Genomic DNA, 20274 nt, shown 5'->3' on the forward strand with positions numbered 1-20274 from the left:
TACAGAATTGCTGCTTATTAGCGGGAAAACTGGAATTTTTTTCTCTCTCACCAGGCCTTTGATATTAGGTACAAAGGGGGTGACTGCCCTGGTAGTATATAGCCTCCCTGTTGCTCCCCCAGTATTGTATAGCCCATCTGTGCGCTCTCCCCCAGTAGTATATAGCCCCCTGTTGCTCCCCCAGTAGTATATAGCCCCCCTGTGCGCTCTCCCCCTGTAGCTCCCCCAGTAGTATATAGCCCCCCTGTGAGCTCCCCCCAGTAGTATATAGCCCCCCTGTGCTCTCGCCTGTAGTATATAGCCCCCTGTGAGGTCCCCCCTGTAGTATATAGCCCCCTGTGAGGTCCCCCCTGTAGTATATAGCCCCCTGTGAGGTCTCCCCTGTAGTATATAGCCCCCTGTGCGCTCCCCCCAGTAGTATATAGCCCCCTCAGTAGTATATAGCCCCCTGTGAGGTACCCCCTGTAGTATATAGCCCCCTGTGAGGTCCCCCTGTAGTATATAGCCCCCCTTTCCGCTCTCCCCTTACAGATGGCCTCCAGACAAAAAAACAAACAAAAAACAACTCACCTAGCACCTCGTTCCCCGCTGCGGCTGTCTTCTTCTCCTGTCGGTCCGGCCCCCGGCTGATACGCGCTCTCTGGGGACGTCCCGGGGATTCCCCAGCAGAGCGCACCTCAGTGTGCGCCGCCGTCCTGTACTTCCGGGAAGTTCAGGACGGCGGCGTACACTGAGGTCTGTGGTGTGCGCTCTGCTGGGGAATCCCCGGGACGTCCCCAGAGAGCGCATATAAGCCGGGGGCCGGACCGACACTGCCTCCAGCCCCACAGGCGTACCGCAACCTAAGGACAGTATGCCTATGGGGCGGGAGGCAGTGCGGTGGGGAGCAGGACCTCCTAACCACCCCGGGACGGACCGGATTCGGGGCGGTTAGGAGGTCTGACCAGGGGTCCGGACAGCTGGCCTCTGCGGTCCGCCAGTTGAGGACCCCTGCTATAGATGGTCCAGTTACAGCAAAAAAAAAAAAAAAAAAAAATCGCAACCAAAAAAAAATTTGGTGTTATTTAGGGGTTAACAAATTATTTGTATGGATCACAATACTAAATAAAATGCACTGCCATTTGTCACACAAAAGATGATGATGTGCATCTCCTGTAGAAGACGCTATAAAGAAAACAGCTACTTACGAGTCTGTATCAAGGGAGAAGTAGTCATATAATTTGACTATTCTGGGATGATCCAGCTCCTTGTGAATGCGATATTCCCTGCAGGCATGTCTGGGGAGATACATTTAACATATAAATAAAATGAGACAAAACTGCATTAAGTGGTTTAGTTAAAAAGGATCTGTCAAAATGTATGTTGAGCAATGCAGCTAGTGTTATTGTGGAGGTTTCCCACCGACATCAAAGAGGAATTCAGAATACAAAATAAACTTGCAATGATTTGATTAATGAATTTTGCTGCAATCTTTATGAATATCTGCAATGGCGGATTTTGAACATACCGACGCTACATAACCTGCACCACAATGCACTTTTAGTACAAGATTTAACTCAGGATCCTCCACAGTATTTCTGTTCTGTGTATAGCTACTGTGTGCGCTTCTCTCCCTGCTCAGTCGCATGACAGAGCAGAGAGAGAACGTGTCAAGCATGGACTCCTCATGGTTTGTTCTTGTTATCATTTGGGGTCTGAATATTTAATAAAACAAACTTACTTGTGATAATTCTCTTTCTTTTCATCCCTCCAGTTTTTATTTAACTGGTGAATTTTCACAGCTACATATCTTTGCTCCGTTAGGTCAAATGCCTGCAGGATGAAATATAAATAGTTAAATAAAAACATACATTTAAAGTGTCACACTTTCCTAAAAAAAAAAAAAATCAAGTACCAAAAAGTGATTTTAGTCAGATTGCAAATTAATTATTTTTTTTTTTTAAAGCAACACATTAAACGGAACAACATTAAAAACATTATAAGGGTGCCTTCACGTACCGTATCGCTGCGTATTTAACTTTTTTATCACTGCGTGTCTGGTGCGATTTTTACATGCGAGTTTCGATTTTCACATGAAAATCATGTGAAAATCAAAACTCGCATGTAAAAATCGCACCAAACACACAGCGTTAAATACGCATACCGTACGTGTGAAGCTACACTTAAACAAATAGCAGGCTACAGCGGATGTTTTGAAAAAGTTTCTTAGCATATGTTTGCTCTGGCAAGTGAGAAGAGTAGAAGTGTGGGGGTGGGGGGAATGTTTTAAATATGGCCTGCAAATTACTTCTATGGAGGAATTATGGCTGAGATCGAGATGTGACAGTGTGCCTGTGATCATGCTCTGTGGAGGTAAACAACAGGCAAGGAGCATTCTGCATCACATGCTGTCAGGACATAGAAGCCTCCCTGCCTGCCAATCACCCCTGCGAAACACAATCACAGGGCTCTGTCTCTGTCTTGATGCCTACATAAAAGTCAGCCCTACATAGACTTCTCATTTGTTGGAGCAAACATATGGTAGGAAACCTTATTAAAATATCCATTAGGCACTGCTATTGTTTGTTTGTTTTTAACGTTAACCCTGGTGACTTGTTCCAAGATGACAAGACCTTAACAGAAACTTACTAAAGGGGCAAGGGGTACCACAAAACAAAAATAAATAAAAATACTAACAGCCGAGGTCTATGTTTGTGCTTCTTTGCCTTATTAGTGTTATAACATATTGCACATACCTTATACACTTCACTAAAACCTCCTCTACCGAGCAGATGAAGCAATAGATATCGGTCATTTAGCGTTGGATGGTCTTTAAATCTGCAAAAAGTTAACCAGAAGGTTTATCAATTCAGTTGGCTAGAGTGACTAAATAAAGCCATAGTTATTCTCTTATAAAAACGTAATAATAATCAAAAAGGAATAAATTTTTTTATATAGATAGTTTTAATTGCTTTAATGCATTTACATCAAGAAAATTGAAGCAAATAAACAAGCATTTAAAACTATAGCATTTCGTGTATACTGCCCTGTGCATGCACTCTTCCAACAAGCCCCTATTCCAAGTTTACCTACTAAATATATCTTGTGGGGGGGGGGGGTGCAATAGAGTGGAGTATGGCTGAAGGATTGGACAAAACAGTGGTCAGTTGGTAGTATTTAAAGGAATTATCCTGCGCTACAAAAACATGGCCACTACTCCCCCACCTCTTTTGTCTCCGGATAGGGTGGGGTTTCAAACTCAGATCCATTGAAGTAAATGAAGCTTAATTGCAAACCACACCTGAACTAGAGACAATAGAGGGGGAAAAGTGGCCATGTTTTTGTAGCGCTGGATATCCCCTTTAACTATGGAGACACATGGAAACTGTCAGAACACAACTGCAATTTTTTTCACAATCATTTTTTTAAAGACTAAGACTTTTAAGCACTAAATTCTAGTCTACTGCAGATTTCACCACTGAAGTGAAAGATCAAATTTGCTACAAAATCTGCATTTTAACAAGTGGATTTGCTGAAATTTTAAGGTTTCACTTGGAAGTGCTAGGTGAATACATTTCATGAGTGTCTTTGACAACACAAAAGGCAAAGATGATGTCCATTTATAGCTGTTATAGAATCTACTTACTGTGAATTATCTTCATTATGTATTCGTTTCAACTCCCTAATGTGCAAATTCCTTACTCTTTCAAGACGTTCTAGCTCTGCTTGTATTTCAGCTTCTTCCTGCAAAAAGTAAATTAAGAGAATTTAGATGCAATCAAATACAATGAAGACAAAATTAAGATGACAATGATGCATTTCTTACTTTTTTAAGGTGACCTAGTCGGAGCTTGAATATTTCCTCCTGTTCGTGATACTCTGCTAAAGTTAACCTGTAAGCAAAACAAATCTTTTTAAAACTAGTGGTATTCTTTAAAATAATAAAAAAATATAAAAATTTTTTTTTTTTACTACACAGCTCAAAAGTAAAAATGAATGACACACTCCCTGTTTTTATGTTAAACTTTCTTTGGTGCATTATTACATTTTTAATTTTACTATGTAGATTAAAATAATCCTTAAATCCTGTTGGTTTTTTTTGGCCACTAGACTTAAAATTAAGCAGCGGCTTCCTGCTCTGTACAGAACAATTCTCAGCCCTCCTTATCATCACAGACAGGAGTACAGTGAGAGGTGACACCAGTATACAGCTAACAGAGCTGCATGTAACAGCTGCTGTTCACAACTCCACCCTCATTCCATGAACTATGAGCCCACAAAGCATGCTCACAAATGTGTGCCATACAAATAGGGTCCAAATGACTTTAAAACTATTTACAGCTTTTTACTATAAGACATGCAAGGCTCTCAACGTACGTTTCATTTTCTGCACCATTGGTCTTGTTTTTTCGTTGCTTCTGCTCATTATTGGCTGGTGGAGTCTGCCCCATCGCAGGAGGCTTCCGCTTAGCTAGCAACTTTCGTTGTCGCTCAATCTCTTCCCTTTGAGAGTTTATTCGTTCCTGCTGCCTAGATAAAAAAAAATTAAAATAAAAAGCACAATAATGGATCTTTAATCTGTAAATGTATTACACAAGAACAAAAGAGATCTACAGAAACTTGTTAAAAAAAAATAAAATATATACAGCTAATCTCATAAAAGGGAAAACACAAAACACTCCCACTTGAATAGGTCTGGCTGCAATTTCCAGAGTACAGAGGGTGAACTGAGTATTGGTGGGTGTCCAAGTAGTAAGACACCAGTGATCAAAAAGTGATGACAAATCTGAACTCAATTTTACATATGAAAAAAAATATATTATACACCTCCAAATTTCATCAAATTTCAAAGCAAACTTGGCTTACTTGATGAGGTTCTGAAAGGCATATCCATCAGTCCATTGCTCAGTGAAGGAGGCTCCATGGCGGACAGTAGTGAAGTGACCTAAGCGCAGACGATCCTGCATACTTTTGTCTCGACATGCCATCTTCTCTTGTTTTGACTGCAAGGAAACAATAGTTTTAGGAATAAACAATCACAGCACTGTAGGAAAAGGTGTGTCAATGAAAAATATCAGACTATAATCTTCTACTTCAAAATATTTTTTCATGACTATAAATTATTATTTCGCACAGAATGCACATGGAAGCTTAACAGGTTACACTGTGACAAGTAAGCTTTATGGTCCTCATACATATATATTCTAAAGTCTAAAGTGTATTAGGCAAGCTGTTTAACTTCCTGGCCCTTTAGATCTCAGAAAGATAATTTGCCATAAGAGATGTCTGGAAGCAACTTACCCCCTCAGCTCATCCCATGCAGAACAAATAAATCTAGCATGAGGTGGGGACTGACGGAAAAATCTCAAAAATCAGATTTAAAAAAAGACAGATGGGAAAAGACCAAAATTTCAGGGGGAGAATAAAGCAACTTTAAATAAGAAAGAACTAGAAAGAGAGCATAGACAGGACTGCTAGTGTCAGCTATATACCAGTCTTTCAGATGTAGGTGACTGTAAGCTTTTGTCTTTCAGGCATGGCGATTGCCTGGCATGACAGTGACATGCGTGCAGCTCTGGATGAGTGTTTGTATGGCGTGGGCTGGTGTCAGCTGTATACCATTTACAAGCTGTGAGCGACTGCTTGCTATGCGATTGTCCCAGTGGCATTGCTAGTGTGTCCATGTCAGGTGTGCATGGCCGTGGAGTCGGAGCTAGTTTTGGCTTGAGTCAGAAAAAAAATGTACCGACTCCAGCTTTAAAAAATGTAGAATTGAATTTTGATATGTTTTGGTCATGAATATATATTATGAGCAACATTCTAATAGGACACTGGCCCTATTACATAAGGGGGGTCATGGAAAAGTTATCGGTCACTATTTGGCAGTTTGTTTCTGAGCTGGAAGAGTCCATTGTGTGGGGGGAGATCTATGCTGTTCTCTTCCTGGATGCTGGATGACTGTATATGAGCAGCAGTGTAATATGAAGATATACTGTGTAATATAGAGGAGGAGGAGAAGACATAAGTAGTGTAGCAGTAACTTCTGTCCTCAGTGTGGTGTTATCACTGTGTGACCCCCTGTATATCACTATGGCTGACCTCTATATCACAGGGAACTGGCATTGTTAGCAATGTTTCTTTAAGTATGGTGAATATTTAGTTAGAAACATAGAAGATTGTCAGCAGGAAAAGGCCACCTGCTCCATCTAGTCTAGTTGTGAGTAGTTCCGGACATGGAGGCTGGAGACTGGCTGCATCCACTGCACACACAGAGCAGAATCTGCTTTATATACAGTATTCCTTTATTCACTCAGAAGTTGCCCCAGGATCATGTAGGACATTAGGGAGAAGCTGCTGAGCCAGTGTGATAAATAACTCCCCAGGGAGTCGGACCTGATAAAATTCAGGAGTCGGAGCTGCGGCTGGCTTACCGACTCCACAGCCCTGCAGAAGTTGCCAAAGTTTATTACAGCGAATTAGTATATTGCAGGCTAGGGCTGTTGAACGCCTACATTGTGTATCATGCCCTGATATAATTTTTTGTCATTATAGGAAAAGTAGTTATGTTAAGTGTTACATCAGTGGTTATGGTACTTGTTTTAGCTGGTAATTTGCTTTACTGAGGCAGAGTTAGATTGTCAAAGATCATTTCTTTTGTGCTAGGCAAGTAATATATACAGTGTAATTACAGTGATCCCTGAACTTTCAATGGCCTCGAGTTACAACATTTTCAACATACAATGGTCCAGAAATTGTAAGTAGAGACCAGACTAAACTTACAACGCTACAGACAGTCAGGATCTGCGGCAAATGTGAATAGCTAGATGATCGACCAATAAATGTGTCCATTTTACTGTTAAAACCCCATTATTACTGAAGTGTATGCAGTGATTGGCTGCCTAGTAGCGCCCTCTACAGTACAGTGTGATACTAAATGTCCTGTACTGCTCTTTACCTATGCCAGGAGGAGTTGCTCCTTTGGGTACCAGGTGACGGCGGCTTTATTTTATTTATCTGGGACCCTATCTGAGCTGTGAAGTACCCTGAAAAGCTCTGGTCCTGATAATAAAAGTAATGTGAAGTCTCCAGTCGCTCTTGACTGTTCTATTTAAGGACTTACTTTATTTTTCTTTAACTCTTCATTGAGCCTACCCTAGCAGGAGGGTTTGGGGAAGGCCCTAGGTAGCTGCCTCTAGTCACCTACAGGGACGACCCTAGCTAGCTGGAGGCACTGAGGTTGTAGTCAACACAACAGGTTATACTCTCCTCCTTTGGCTCCAGTTCTCTTCAGCTCCAAGTTAAACACAGCAAGGTCAACTCTTAGGCTATGTGCACACTGAGGAATTGTCGAGGAATTGAAGCAGAAAGTTTTTAGGCAGAATTAAAGTAGAATTTAAGCCCCCCATTGACTTCTATAGGATTCCTCTAGCAGATCTACAGCAGAAAATTCTGCTCGGAAATTCTGCAGTGTGAACAACAGAGCAGAAAACCCATTGAACACAATGGGACTGTGCTCTGTATATATTTTACAGGAGGAATTTCAAGCTGAATTCCTCAGTGTGCACATAGCCTTACAGAGAAATTGAAAGTCCTAATTTTACATATTAACAAACGTTAAAAGGGTATGTCTGGTGAGCGAAAGATGGCTAAAGTCTTCTACTTGCTGGTGCTGAAACTTTTTTTCTCCCCCTCCAGGACGTGGGGAGGGGACAGTGCTAAGTTGCGATCATGTCCAAAAGCGGCTCAGTGTCACTGCAATATTGGAGATACTATGCAGCTATTTGACATAATACACAAAAAGGCAGACCAAGTGCTTCTGTCACTTCACAGCTGGCCCTCCACTGATCACAACTTTGGACACTAGTGGGAAGCAGGCAAACAACCTAGGTGAGCCTTAGGCTGGCAGGCACCAGAGGAGGCCTGGTGCTTTTATCTCACGTTTCTTCACTGACCTGGAGGCAGTTAAGAGTTTACACCAAATATGCTTTATGACCAAATACAATATTTCATAAAATGAAGATGTAATGGAAAACGTACCTTTTCTATAAGTAGTTTTTTGCTCATAGTAACACATCGGTTTAACCGTTCTTTGTACTTTTCCAGCATTTTCTTTTGCTCATCCATTTGCCGTCGGAGGTCACAATTTACCTAAAAAAGGCAATATAAAAGTAAAACAATTAAGTGACTAAATATGTTTTACATCTAGAAGTATAAGGTATAAGGTATTAGACATCACAACCTAACCCTGTAAGCAAGCCGAGCAGCCCTTGTTATATATAGAAAATAATAAAGATGTATACTTACCTGCCTACGCTCCCCCAATGTCCTCCTGACTTTTTACCAAAGTTGCCACAGATGTGGTGAACAGAAGGACAGCGTGAGAGCATGGACAGTTAAGAATACATCTTAGTTTCTTTTCGCTTTCATCGGCCGCGCATCAGCTATTACCTAGCAATGCAATTTTTATTAACATGTTGAAAAACGCCAGTCAGCCAATGATCACCTTTTCATTGTCTACACGGAGCAATATCTGCCCAATTCAGCAGAGAATCCCCCGAGTAATAGAGCACTATGGCCCAAGATAGGCCACTATGAAAGTCCTATGAAATCCTATCACGTTTATGCTCTCTCCACAAACATATGAGGCTTTGTGGTCTACTTATAGGCATTAATCATTTAATTATAAGCAGTTTGGGCTGTGTTAATATAAATGTATCATTTCTGTATATTTAGCACCAAAATTAGGAAAGATGGAAAAGACTCTGATGAGTAAATAGGAATGCAAAGCAAAGACTAGCCCAGGAGGCTGAGGAACAAGCAGATTGTCCATCAAGATTTTCATCTTGACCAACACTACTTCCTACTGAATTAGCCTTTACACAGTTGCTATACATGTGGATTCAGGAACGCTGTATATTTCCTTGGTGTGAAGCAAGATTTAAGACATACTGCTTAACAAACACCATAAAACACATACAATTTATTGATAAGGCAATGATACAGGTTCACCTATTAGCAATGGTAACAAAACACACACAAGGGGACATCTTATGCCAAGGGTAAGACACCACAAAGACAGAAAAAGATGTGGAAAATAAAAATACCACATACCCTTAATAAGTCATCTATTCTCCCTTCCTTTTTTTCTAAGTCAGAGTTTTTGTTGTTTTCAAGAGCAGATATTTTATCCATTGTGAGGTCAGACTGTAAAAAAATAAATTGAAAATGTATAGTTAGTTGTAAACATTTTTTCTTATCAAATGTGCATCTGATTATTTCTGATAATACATTTATTTTCCTACCTGCGTTTGTCTGTGCTGGACGGAAATCTGTTTGATGGGGATACAGGAATGCTCTAGATTCACTGGTGTGGAGGAGGGAGGGCTACTTTGACTCTGCAAAAGAAATTATTCTTTAGAATCAAAATAGATAGAATCAAAAGATAATCAAAAATGATGATAAAACATTTTGGTCTGAGAACCTTAAAGTAATAGACTTCTCACAAAAGTCCCAAGTGTCTTTCTTCGGGCCATATTACACGACCCGATTAAAAAGCAGGGAGTGCAGACAGTGAGGGGTTGCCCAAACAATCCTTAGATCGTCCAGTCTGCCCATTGTGGTCAGCGCCGGACTGCTGCCGCTGCTCCTATTGCACACAGCGAAGGTGCAGCAGACCATCGCTTTCGTTATTGTTGAAGGACCACGATGAACAGACATTGTGCATGTTGGCTGATCATGGTCTTTTAACAGGCGCTACTTTTACGATTTAGTATCCAGAACGGCCAATAATCCTTTGGTGTAATAGGGCCCTTGCAAATTAAGCAAGGACAGATCTAGATCACATAAATATGCCACATCCTTCTTTGCCCTTCCAATACCTGATGTTCTTTCAGTGCCGCGGTCTTGGTGGGCCACAAAAATAAAATGGCTTACCATAGGACTACTAAAGAGAGGATTTCATTTAATATGTTAAGACTGAAAACCTGTCCTGTGTCCTGAGAAGGTTTAGTTTGGGAAAGTTCCCCCCCCCTCCCCCCCCCCCCCAAACAACAAAAAAAAACCAAATCATAATATGGTTCATTGACTTAGATGAAGCTGTCCTTTAGTGAACATCAAAGACAGAAGGGGATGCTGTGAACCTATGAGCAGGAGGAAACATGGAGGATCTGGCATTGATATATTAACGGGGGAATATAAGGTTAAAGGGAATGTGTCATTAGAAAATGTTTAAATCACATTTAATTCCTTTATTTATATATCACTTTACAACTTTAAATCTTTACAACTTTAAATCCAAATTAATCTCTATGTCTTTTGTAGACTGTGGGTAGAAACCACTTCAAACAAAGGAGAACATACAACTTCCTTACAGATGCTGCCCTTGGTGGGATGTGTGTTAAACATGAAAAATGTAATCTACCTGAAAGCTCAGAGATCAGCATCTCCTTGCTCTCAAGAACTTTTAGACAGGTCACAAAGCATGCCTACTAAGCTTTAAGGGATAGTGCGGCGGTAAGCAATTATTCACTAAATAACACACATAACATACATTACAAATTTGTATAACTTTGTAATGTTAGTGAATGGACCCCTTCCCCGTGTTTCCCCCCCACGCCACCCCCGGAAGATGACATCATTGTCACAAGATGGCGGACAGGAGTCGACACGAATCAGGTGAGTATAGAGCACTACACTTCCGGGGGTGGCGTGGGGGGAAACACTGGGAAGGGGTCCATTCACTAACATAACATACATTACAAAGTTGTATAACTTTGTAATGTGTGTTATTTAGTGAATAATTGCTTACTGCAGCACTACCCCTTTAACTTTTAGCTTAGCACTCAAACGTAAGCTAGGAAGGAAAAAGTGTTTTCAGGACAAAAAATACTGAAAGAGTAAATCAGGAAGCTCCTTCACAACTGGATCTCATGGGTCAAGCTAAATTGTCGTTAAGAATAAAAGATTTACCGGTAAGGGTAATGGATTTGATAAGGAATGTTGCGGTGAGGATCTGGCAACCGGTGGAACGCTTCTGCCTGGACTTGTCCCCGGGCCACTTCCCCCAGCAAACTGCATTAGGATTTAAAAAAAATAAAATAAAATGTTCAGAAATAACCTAAAGCTACTTTACAGAAACCTATATTGATGGTCTAAAACAGCATGGTTATCTCCTGGAAGATACTTAGAGACTTTGCTAAGGAAAAACCAGCCAAATCACAAAGCCATCTCAACTCCTTATAATGTATTCACTTGGTTTTGGCACCAATTTCTATCACAATTCCCAAAATATATATACTTTAAGTGACAAAAAGGTTGTTGGTTTTTTTTTTTTGTAGAATGGGGACTAAAAGAAGTACTAGGTCACATTAATCTTACCTCAAAATAATCACTAATTTTATGTCCCCTAGGAGTGTTCTTCCCTAAAAATTAAGAAATGAAAGAAAACATTTATTTAAAAGACAGTGACAAAGAAACAATTAAGATGACTAGACTGTACTAGCAAAAAGAAGCTAGCAAAATCTTGAGAACAAGTTTCCTTAAAGAATCAAACAGAGGACAGGAGATGTGGGGTTTGACCATCAGGGCCCCTACCGATCACATTAACGTAGGAAAATTGCCCCCCAGATGAACGGAGCGACACTGCACACATCATGTGGCCAGCACTACATTCTCTACAGGGCTTCCAAACCCCTGAGAATACCTCTTTTAAAAGGAGGTAACCAGCACTTATGTTGCTGCCCATATTAAAAAAGATAAACATTAGAGATGAGCGAACCGGGTTCGGGTTCGAGTCCATCCGAAACCGAACGTTCAGCATTTGATTACCGGGGGCTGTTGAACTTGGATAAAGCTCTAAGGTTGTCTGGAAAACATGGATACAGCCAATGACTATATCCATGTTTTCCACATAGCCTTAGGGCTTTATCCAAGTTCAGCAGCCACCGCTAATCAAATGCTGAACGTTCGGGTTCGAATGGACTCGAACCCAAACCCGGTTCGCTCATCTCTACTAAACATCTCACACTTACCTCTCCACTCTTCCCTGGAGTCCTCCTGCTGTGTCTTTGGGACCCTTGCTGAACGCAGCCGCTGTCACTTCCACAGACAAACTATTTTTGGCAGTGACAGCCTGCACTGACCGAGATAGGACAGTGCTGCAGCTGGCGATTGGGTGAAGAGGCTGCCGAGACAAGTTTGTCTGTGGAAGTGACAACAGTTGCAGTTGCCGGGGGATCCAGAGACACCACAGCAGGACATTGGGGGAGCGTGGGTAGGTAAGCATAAGAGATTTGTTATGTTTTATATATAAGCAGCAAAATATAATGTGCCGGATAATCTCTTTAAATCAGGGATTAAAAACCTTTGGCTTTGGCTGTCCAGGCATGGAATTAAAGTTTTTCTGCAGCTGGAGGAGGAAAGGTTCCCCTATCCCTGACTTAAAGTAAAAGGGTTAGCTTTGCTTTTATATTAAAGGAGAAGTCCGGCAAAATTTTTTATTAAAGTATTGTATTGCCCCCCAAAAGTTAAACAAATCCCCAATATACACTTATTATGAGAAATGGTTATACAGTGCTTTTTTCCCTTTCACTTACTACTGCATCAAGGCTTCACTTCCTGAATAAAATGGTGATGTCACGACCCAACTCCCAGAGCTGTGCGGGCTGTGACTGCTGGGGAGGATGATGGCAGGGGGACACTGAGGGACACAGGGCACTGGAGGGACACTAAGCATCCCTCTGCCATCATCCTTTCCAGCAGCCACAGCCCGCACAGCTCTGGGAGTCGGGTCGTGACATCACCATTTTATCCAGGAAGTGAAGCCTTGATGCAGTAGTAAGTGCAGGAAAAAAGCACTTAATGTGCATTTTCTGTAATAAGTGTATATTGGTAATTTGTACAACTTTTGGGGGACAACATAATACTTTAATAAAAATTTTCGCCAGACTTTTCCTTTAATTAAGGTTCAAGATCTCTTTGGTGGACTTATGGTGTTTTATAAATTACATAAGAGATCTTGTTATTTATCTTGCACATTACCTTGACTAGTTTCATACGGTTCTGCTTTCCTCTTGCGGTTCCTCTGGTCATTCTGTTTTTTCTCCGGAGTCTGCTAAAGAGAGACCTTTTAGAATGACACAGAAATATGCACCTCTGTCCTGCTATATTAAGGGAAATCCTGCACTCGCATTCAGGGTTTTGGATAAATATCAAAACAGATAAGAAAGATCAATCACTAGATTTAACTACAATTTAAAATGCTTCAAATAGAGTTCCTTAAACATATTGGAAAAAGTAGAAATGTGGATGTTATCAAAGCAAAACTGGAAATGTAAACCGTTATGTATATAATGAAAACGTCATGCAAACATATAGGTCAGTCATGCCCCGATTGGTTGTCAGGGCACAGTGAAAGTCCTAATTTTTGCAACACATGATGTAGACTTTTCTCTTAGGTCTGTGTTCCCTAAACTGTGGCAAAAAAATCCCATCATGTCCGGACAGCCATCGATTGGGGAAAATTCATGTAGATAGTTAAAAAAAGTTTAAAAAGTATAAATAAAAACCTCCAACACCACGAGTCACGGATCAAGGGGCGCAGGTCCAGAAAGGAAAGATGAAATTGACGTATAAAATATATTTAATGAGACTCAACGCGTTTCGGAACCGCACCGGTTCCTTTCTCAAGAGTCATAATGTTCTACAAAAAAACACAGTACATATAAAGGAAATGGACATGACATCAGAACAAGGGGGCGGAGGAGAGCAACCCCTTTTGAGCAGGTGCATTATATCTATCATTACCAAGTAAAAACCTCTACTTATAAAAATATACACACATCAGATATAAAAAGGAAATATATCCAATAGGATTCCCTATTAATCAGCTGTTTATATCTATTAGACGTAGATTCTGACATTTCTTCCAGAATCGTAAGTCTTAGAGAAGTAGGGTCAGAATTGTGTTTAAGAAAATAGTGTCTAGATAAACTATGTAGTAAAAAAGAATTCCTAATATTAGCGCGATGTTTGTTCATGCGGGACCGCACCGTCTGAACAGTGCGGCCCACATATTGTAGCTGACAAGGACATTCTAAAAGATAAATCACTATGATAAATCACATATTGTGAAGAACACTAATATGTATTATAAACATGAAATATTTCATTCGTTACTGAGGATTTAAAGAGTCACTGTTGCATTTTTTTTTTTTTTTTTGCAGAAATCAATAGAAATCCAATTACAACACAGACATCTAGTTACATTGCATCGTATAGTGCCAATGGTATTTGTTTTTATTCCTTTGTTGCTGGTACTGGCAACAGTATTGCAAAGCCTCCCAGGGGCAAGTTGGCTGCGCAATGTTTTAGTCCTACGAAAAATTACCGTAGGTTGACTAGGAAGAATAGGTTTTAAAACTGGGTCACTTAAAACAATATTCCAATGTTTAGTTAAAGGGGTATTCCCCCCAAGAGCAAAAAAAATGTAATTCTTCCAAACCTAGCTGGCCTTAGGGCCCTATTCCACCGGACGATTATCGTTCAGATTATCGTTAAATCGTTCGAATCTGAACGATAATCGTTCGGTTGAAATGCAGTTAACGATTAACGACCGAACGAGAAATCGTTGATCGCTTTATAAGACCTGGGCCTATTTTTATCGTTGCTCGTTCACAAATCGTTCGCATTGAATAAGACATCGTTCGGTCGTTCGCAATAGATATCAACGCAATAGCGAATAAATAGCGAAGAAAAACGATCGCAATTACGATCATAAGTAACGATTATCGTTCCATGGAAATGAGTGAACGTTTTCAGGTCTTTCGCAATAGCGGTCGTTTGAGATCGTTAATGATTATGCAAACGATAATCGTCCGGTGGAATAGGGCCCTTACTCACCAAGCCTCCCTGAGTATTTTGAGCCGTCTCCCGTCTTTCTAGCTGCTGCCGTTCCTGAGTTACAATTTTTCTAACAGCGATCTATATCCAAGATAGGAAACTACATTTCCCATCATGCAATGCTTCTGCCTGATGATCCTTATGACAGTCTGTGGAACTACTGCTCCCAGCCATCCCATAAGTGTCTTCCACTCTGTCCTAGATTACAGGGGATGATGCAACACATAGGGCAGAGTGGAAGACACTTATGGGATGGCTGGGAGTAGTAGTTTTACAGACTGGCATCAAGCAAACATGATGTCCCCCGCTGTATCTCATCCCCCGGTGGCCGCCCGCGTCACATCCACCCCCTGCCCCCCCCCTCCCAAATCCCAGCAGCAGATGAGATACAGAGGGGGGACGTCATAGTGTGATGCCAGTCTGTGGAACTACTGCTCCCAGCCATCCCATAAGTGTCTTCCACTTCCACAGGGGATGCCATCTGATCCCCTGTAATCTAGGACAGAGTAGAAGATAACTTATGGGACGGCTGGGAGCAGTAGTTCCACAGACTGGCATTACACGAACATGATGTCCCCCGCTGTATCTCATCCCCCCCGGTGGCCGCCCGCGGCACGTCCACTCCCCGCCCCCCTTGCATATCATCTCCCGGTGGCTGCCTGTGGCACCCGGCCCCCCCCCCCCCTGCATGTCACCTCCCGGTGCCGGCAACGTCCACCACCCCCCGGATCTCACCTCCGGTACCGGCAACGTCCACCATCTCCCACCCCACAGATCTCACCTCTTGGTGCCGGCAACGTCCACCACCCCCGGATCTCACCCCCCGGTGCCGGCAACGTCCACCACCTGCCACCCCCCGGATCTCACCTCCTGGTGGCACGCCGCCGCATCTCAACAACCCCCCCCCCCGACCCCCATCCGCGGGCGGCCACCAGGAGGTGAGATACAGAGGGGGACATCATGTTCGTGTGAAGCCAGTCTGAGGAACTACTGCTCCCAGCCATCCCATAAGTGTCTTCCACTCTGTCCTAGGATATGGCAGAGTGGAAGACACTTATGGGATGGCTGGGAGCAGTAGTTCCACAGACTGGCATCACACGAACATGATGTCCCCCCGCCATATCTCACCTCCTGGTGGCCGCCCGCAGGGGGGGTTGTTGAGATGTGGCGGCGTGCCACCGGGAGGCGAGATCCGGGGGTGGTGGACGTTGCCGGCACCGGGAGGTGAGATCCGGGGGTGGGGGGGTGGTGGACGTTGCCGGCACCGGGAGGTGACATCCGGGGGGTGGGAGGTGGTGGACGTTGCCGCGGCCGGCACGGTGAGATGCGCGGGGGGAGTGGCGGACGTTGCCGCGGGCGGCCGCAAGGAGGTGATATGCGAGGGGGGCGGGGGTTGGTGATATGCGAGGGGGGCGGGGCGGTGGACGTTGCTGCAGGCGGCCACCGGGAGGTGATATGCGAGGGGGGGCGGGGGGGTGGACGTGCTGCGGGCGGCCACTGGGGGGGGGATGAGATGCGGGGTGGGCACAGCCGGCTCCGGGAGGTTAGATGTGAGGGGGGCGGGGGGTGGACATGCCGCGGGATGAGATGGGGGGCGGCCACCTGGAGGTGAATTCGGGATGGACGGCCACCGGGTGGTGAAATGCAGGGGGACGGGGGAGCTGCTGTCAGAGAGGGAGACAGTGATCATCAGCAGCAGCAGTCACTGTCCTCCCTCCCTTCAGTGGACTGGGTGAGAAGCGCTAACCCGGCCCATTGAAGAGATGGAGGACACGTGATGCCGTCTCGGAGGGTGCAGGCCAGGAGCAGGGAGCGTGTCGGGCTGGACTTAGGTCTGATGATTCTATGCATTCGGTGGGGGTGAATGCAGCTGGATAACAGCAAAACTGTGCAGAATCCATAATAACTTTATATTGGAAAGATGGAAAGCTAGGGGTGGGCAATGTATTAATGCAAAAATAATTTTTTGGGGGGGAATACCCCTTTAATATTCTTTAATATTTCATTTTTATTTAAAATCCCTTTACATATTTAAATAAAAATGTGAAGGGATTTTAAATAAAAATGAAAAAGATTTTTTATCAGTTACCAACACAAATTTTCCTTATTTTTATTATTTACCAAAAGTGCACAAATGTGAAACTAAACCACCAGGCAGACCTATTATTTCGGGGGTGGGTTCTCTTACGAGTAATCTTTCTCACTATGTTCATTTATTTCTCCAGAAATATGTTTGCGAATTACCGTCTTTTTTGAGAGATTCGTCACAACTTATTTCGGAACTTCAGTTGCTTTGCTTACCTTCTGATTTTTCTTTTATTTCATTAGATGTATCAGCACTTTATTCTAATATTGATATTGAATTGGGTCTTAAATCAGCACAATTTTATTTGTTTGGAGATACTTCCTTACCTATGGCACAATATACTTTCATTTTACGCAGTATGCAGTTTATTATAGAGCATAATGCTTTTACTTTTGATGATTAATATTTTTCGTCAAATTAAGGGCTGTGCGATGGGCTCTCGTTTCTCCCCCAGTTTTGCCAATCTGTTTATGGGTCGTTTTGAGGAAGAGCTCATCGCACAGTCCCTTGCCTCTGATATGTATAAACAATTTGTGTTTTTTTATCGTCGCTATATAGATGATTTATTTATGGTGTGGACAGGGACCAAAGAGGATGCGGTTTTATTTGTTCAATTTTTAAGTCAAAACAATTGGGGCATTAATTTTACTCTTAATTATGGGGAAACTAGTTTAGAATTTTTAGACCTAATTATTAGTAAAGATATATTATCCAATAGTATTAAGACCTCTACATTTTTTTAAAAAGTAGATGTTAACAGCTTTCTAGATTATACGAGCTGTCATCTCCCTAACTGGCTCAAAAATATACCTTACGGACAATATCAACGTATCAGGAAGAATTGTACCCTAGATACTGATTTTCAAGAACAGTCAAAAATCCTATACGATCGTTTTGTTAATAAAGGTTATCCTAAACGCCTGTTATCTAGTGCTTGTAATAAAAAAAAATAAAAAAATAAATGTAACACAAAAAAAGATTATTGATAAAATGTCTAATAAACAAAAAATTGAACAAAAATCTGATACTTATAATAATTTCAATACAGCACTAATTACAGAATATAATTGTGGTACGCAAGAAATTAAAAGAATATTAACTAAACATTGGAATATTGTTTTAAGTGACCCAGTTTTAAAACCTATTCTTCCTAGTCAACCTACGGTAATTTTTTGTGGGACTAAAACATTGCGCAGCCAACTTGCCCCTGGGAGGCTTCGCAATACTGTTGCCAGTACCAGCAACAAAGGACTAAAAACAAATACCATTGGCACTATACGATGCAATGTAACTAGATGTCTGTGTTGTAATTGGATTTCCGATATTCCATCATCGATTTTTAAAGTGTCACGGTCGTGAATTTTTTTTTTTTTGCAGAAATCAATAGTCCAGGCGATTTTAAGAAACTTTGCAATTGGGTTTATTATCCGAGAAATGCATTTTTATCATGAAAAAGCAGTTTGAAGCTCTGCCCCCTGTCTTCATTGTTCTCCTATGGAGAGAGCTAAAGAAAAGACCAAAACAGGACAACAAAGAGTTAATCTACAAATCCCTCACCCGTTATCTCTTCTGACCATCACCAGTGACCTGTCTGAGCTCAGATTACAGCTGTCACCCAGCTCCGTGCCTGTAATCCTCTTATCTGCTTTCTGCTGCCGGCTAACTCCCTCCTTCCTCCTCCCCCCTCCCCTCTCCCTAGAGCAGACAGGGTACGACTCCTGCAACAAGTCACAATTTTCAGATTTTTTGGAGTGGATGAAAAAGAGGAAGGAGGGGGGGACCTGGGAAAAGGCTTTTTACATGCAGATAATGGCAGATTTGGCTAATAAACCCATATACAAAGTTTCTTAAAATCGCCTGGACTATTGATTTCTGCAAAAAAAAAAAAAAAAAATGCAACAGTGACTCTTTAAATCCTCAGTAACGAATGAAATATTTCATGTTTATAATACATATTAGTGTTCTTCACAATATGTGATTTATCATAGTGATTTATCTTTTAGAATGTCCTTGTCAGCTACAATATGTGGGCCGCACGGTTCAGACGGTGCGGTCCCGCATGAACAAACATCGCGCTAATATTAGGAATTCTTTTTTACTACATAGTTTATCTAGACACTATTTTCTTAAACACAATTCTGACCCTACTTCTCTAAGACTTACGATTCTGGAAGAAATGTCAGAATCTACGTCTAATAGATATAAACAGCTGATTAATAGGGAATCCTATTGGATTTTTAGGATATGTTCTCTAGCACCAGGTGGTCTAAATGAAACGATAGAGAATACCAAAGTATAAATTAATTTTAATGTGTGCATATTTATATGTATATATTTCCTTTTTATATCTAATGTGTGTATATTTTTATAAGTAGAGGTTTTTACTTGGTAATGATAGATATAATGCACCTGCTCAAAAGGGGTTGCTCTCCTCCGCCCCCTTGTTCTGATGTCATGTCCACTTCCTTTATATGTACTGTGTTTTTTGTAGAACATTATGACTCTTGAGAAAGGAACCGGTGCGGTTCCGAAACGCGTTGAGTCTCATTAAATATATTTTATACGTCAATTTCATCTTTCCTTTCTGGACCTGCGCCCCTTGATCCGTGACTCGTGGTGTTGGGAGGTTTTTATGTATATCATTCCCTTGGGATAGCGGGAGTGGCTGCGGTCCTTTATACATGCCTTGATGAGTGTTGTGCCTCTATCTATAGCACAACCCCACCAGGTGAGGGTCTCCGTATACGCCGTTTCCTCCCTGTCTTTTATACCTTTGATCCGCGCTATGGAGCGCTGTCCCCTTGTATTTTATTTAAAAAGTATAAAAACTTTTTAGGAGGAGTGTACATAAAGTTATAAAAGGGTTGTCAGAGTTAATCATTTGTTGACCTATCCCTAGAATACACCATCAAGGGCATAAAGCTGCAATGGCAGAGACCACATGGACAAGAGTGACCATGTGTCTGTACAAAGTGAAGCATGATCAGTATTTTACTCAAAAGATTTAGGGTACAAACCCACTTGACGTATTTGCTGCGTGAATCAGTCTTAAAAATAAGCAGGCAAAACGCAGGTTGGCTTTATACAATTGTTCTGCGTTAAAATACGCAATTGCGTATTTTTGAAGCGTGAAGCTTGTTGTTAGCAAAGCATCAGTTGTTAACAACCTGTGTGAAAAACGCATGTAGCTTCATGCTTCAAAAATAAGCAATTGCGTATTTTATTGCAGAACAATTGTATAAAGACAACCTGCGTTTTGCCTGCTTATTTTTAAGACTGATTCACGCAGCAAATACGTCAAGTGGGTTTGT

At 41.8% G+C, this 20274-nt stretch overlaps 1 protein-coding gene across 3 annotated transcripts in view; it reads right to left on the reverse strand.

The window, feature by feature from the left end:
* The window catches only part of TLK2 (tousled like kinase 2), a 48096-nt gene that overhangs the window by 6269 nt on the left and 21553 nt on the right, over positions 1-20274 (reverse strand). Inside the window, exons 4-16 of one of the 3 annotated variants that reach the window (XM_069953904.1) lie at positions 13018-13090; positions 11356-11399; positions 10948-11049; positions 9282-9374; positions 9091-9183; positions 8017-8127; positions 4846-4982; positions 4357-4509; positions 3806-3872; positions 3626-3723; positions 2736-2817; positions 1721-1812; positions 1188-1277 (exon numbers count right to left, since the gene is read on the reverse strand). In XM_069953904.1, coding sequence (XP_069810005.1) covers positions 1188-1277; positions 1721-1812; positions 2736-2817; positions 3626-3723; positions 3806-3872; positions 4357-4509; positions 4846-4982; positions 8017-8127; positions 9091-9183; positions 9282-9374; positions 10948-11049; positions 11356-11399; positions 13018-13090 — 1235 coding nt within the window. The remainder of the gene's footprint in view (positions 1-1187; positions 1278-1720; positions 1813-2735; positions 2818-3625; positions 3724-3805; positions 3873-4356; positions 4510-4845; positions 4983-8016; positions 8128-9090; positions 9184-9281; positions 9375-10947; positions 11050-11355; positions 11400-13017; positions 13091-20274) is intronic. The other 2 variants (XM_069953905.1, XM_069953906.1) reach the window with 2 other exon arrangements.

The sequence above is a fragment of the Dendropsophus ebraccatus genome, chromosome 14 (genome assembly GCF_027789765.1).
Source record: "Dendropsophus ebraccatus isolate aDenEbr1 chromosome 14, aDenEbr1.pat, whole genome shotgun sequence".
Taxonomy (NCBI): Eukaryota; Metazoa; Chordata; class Amphibia; order Anura; family Hylidae; genus Dendropsophus; species Dendropsophus ebraccatus.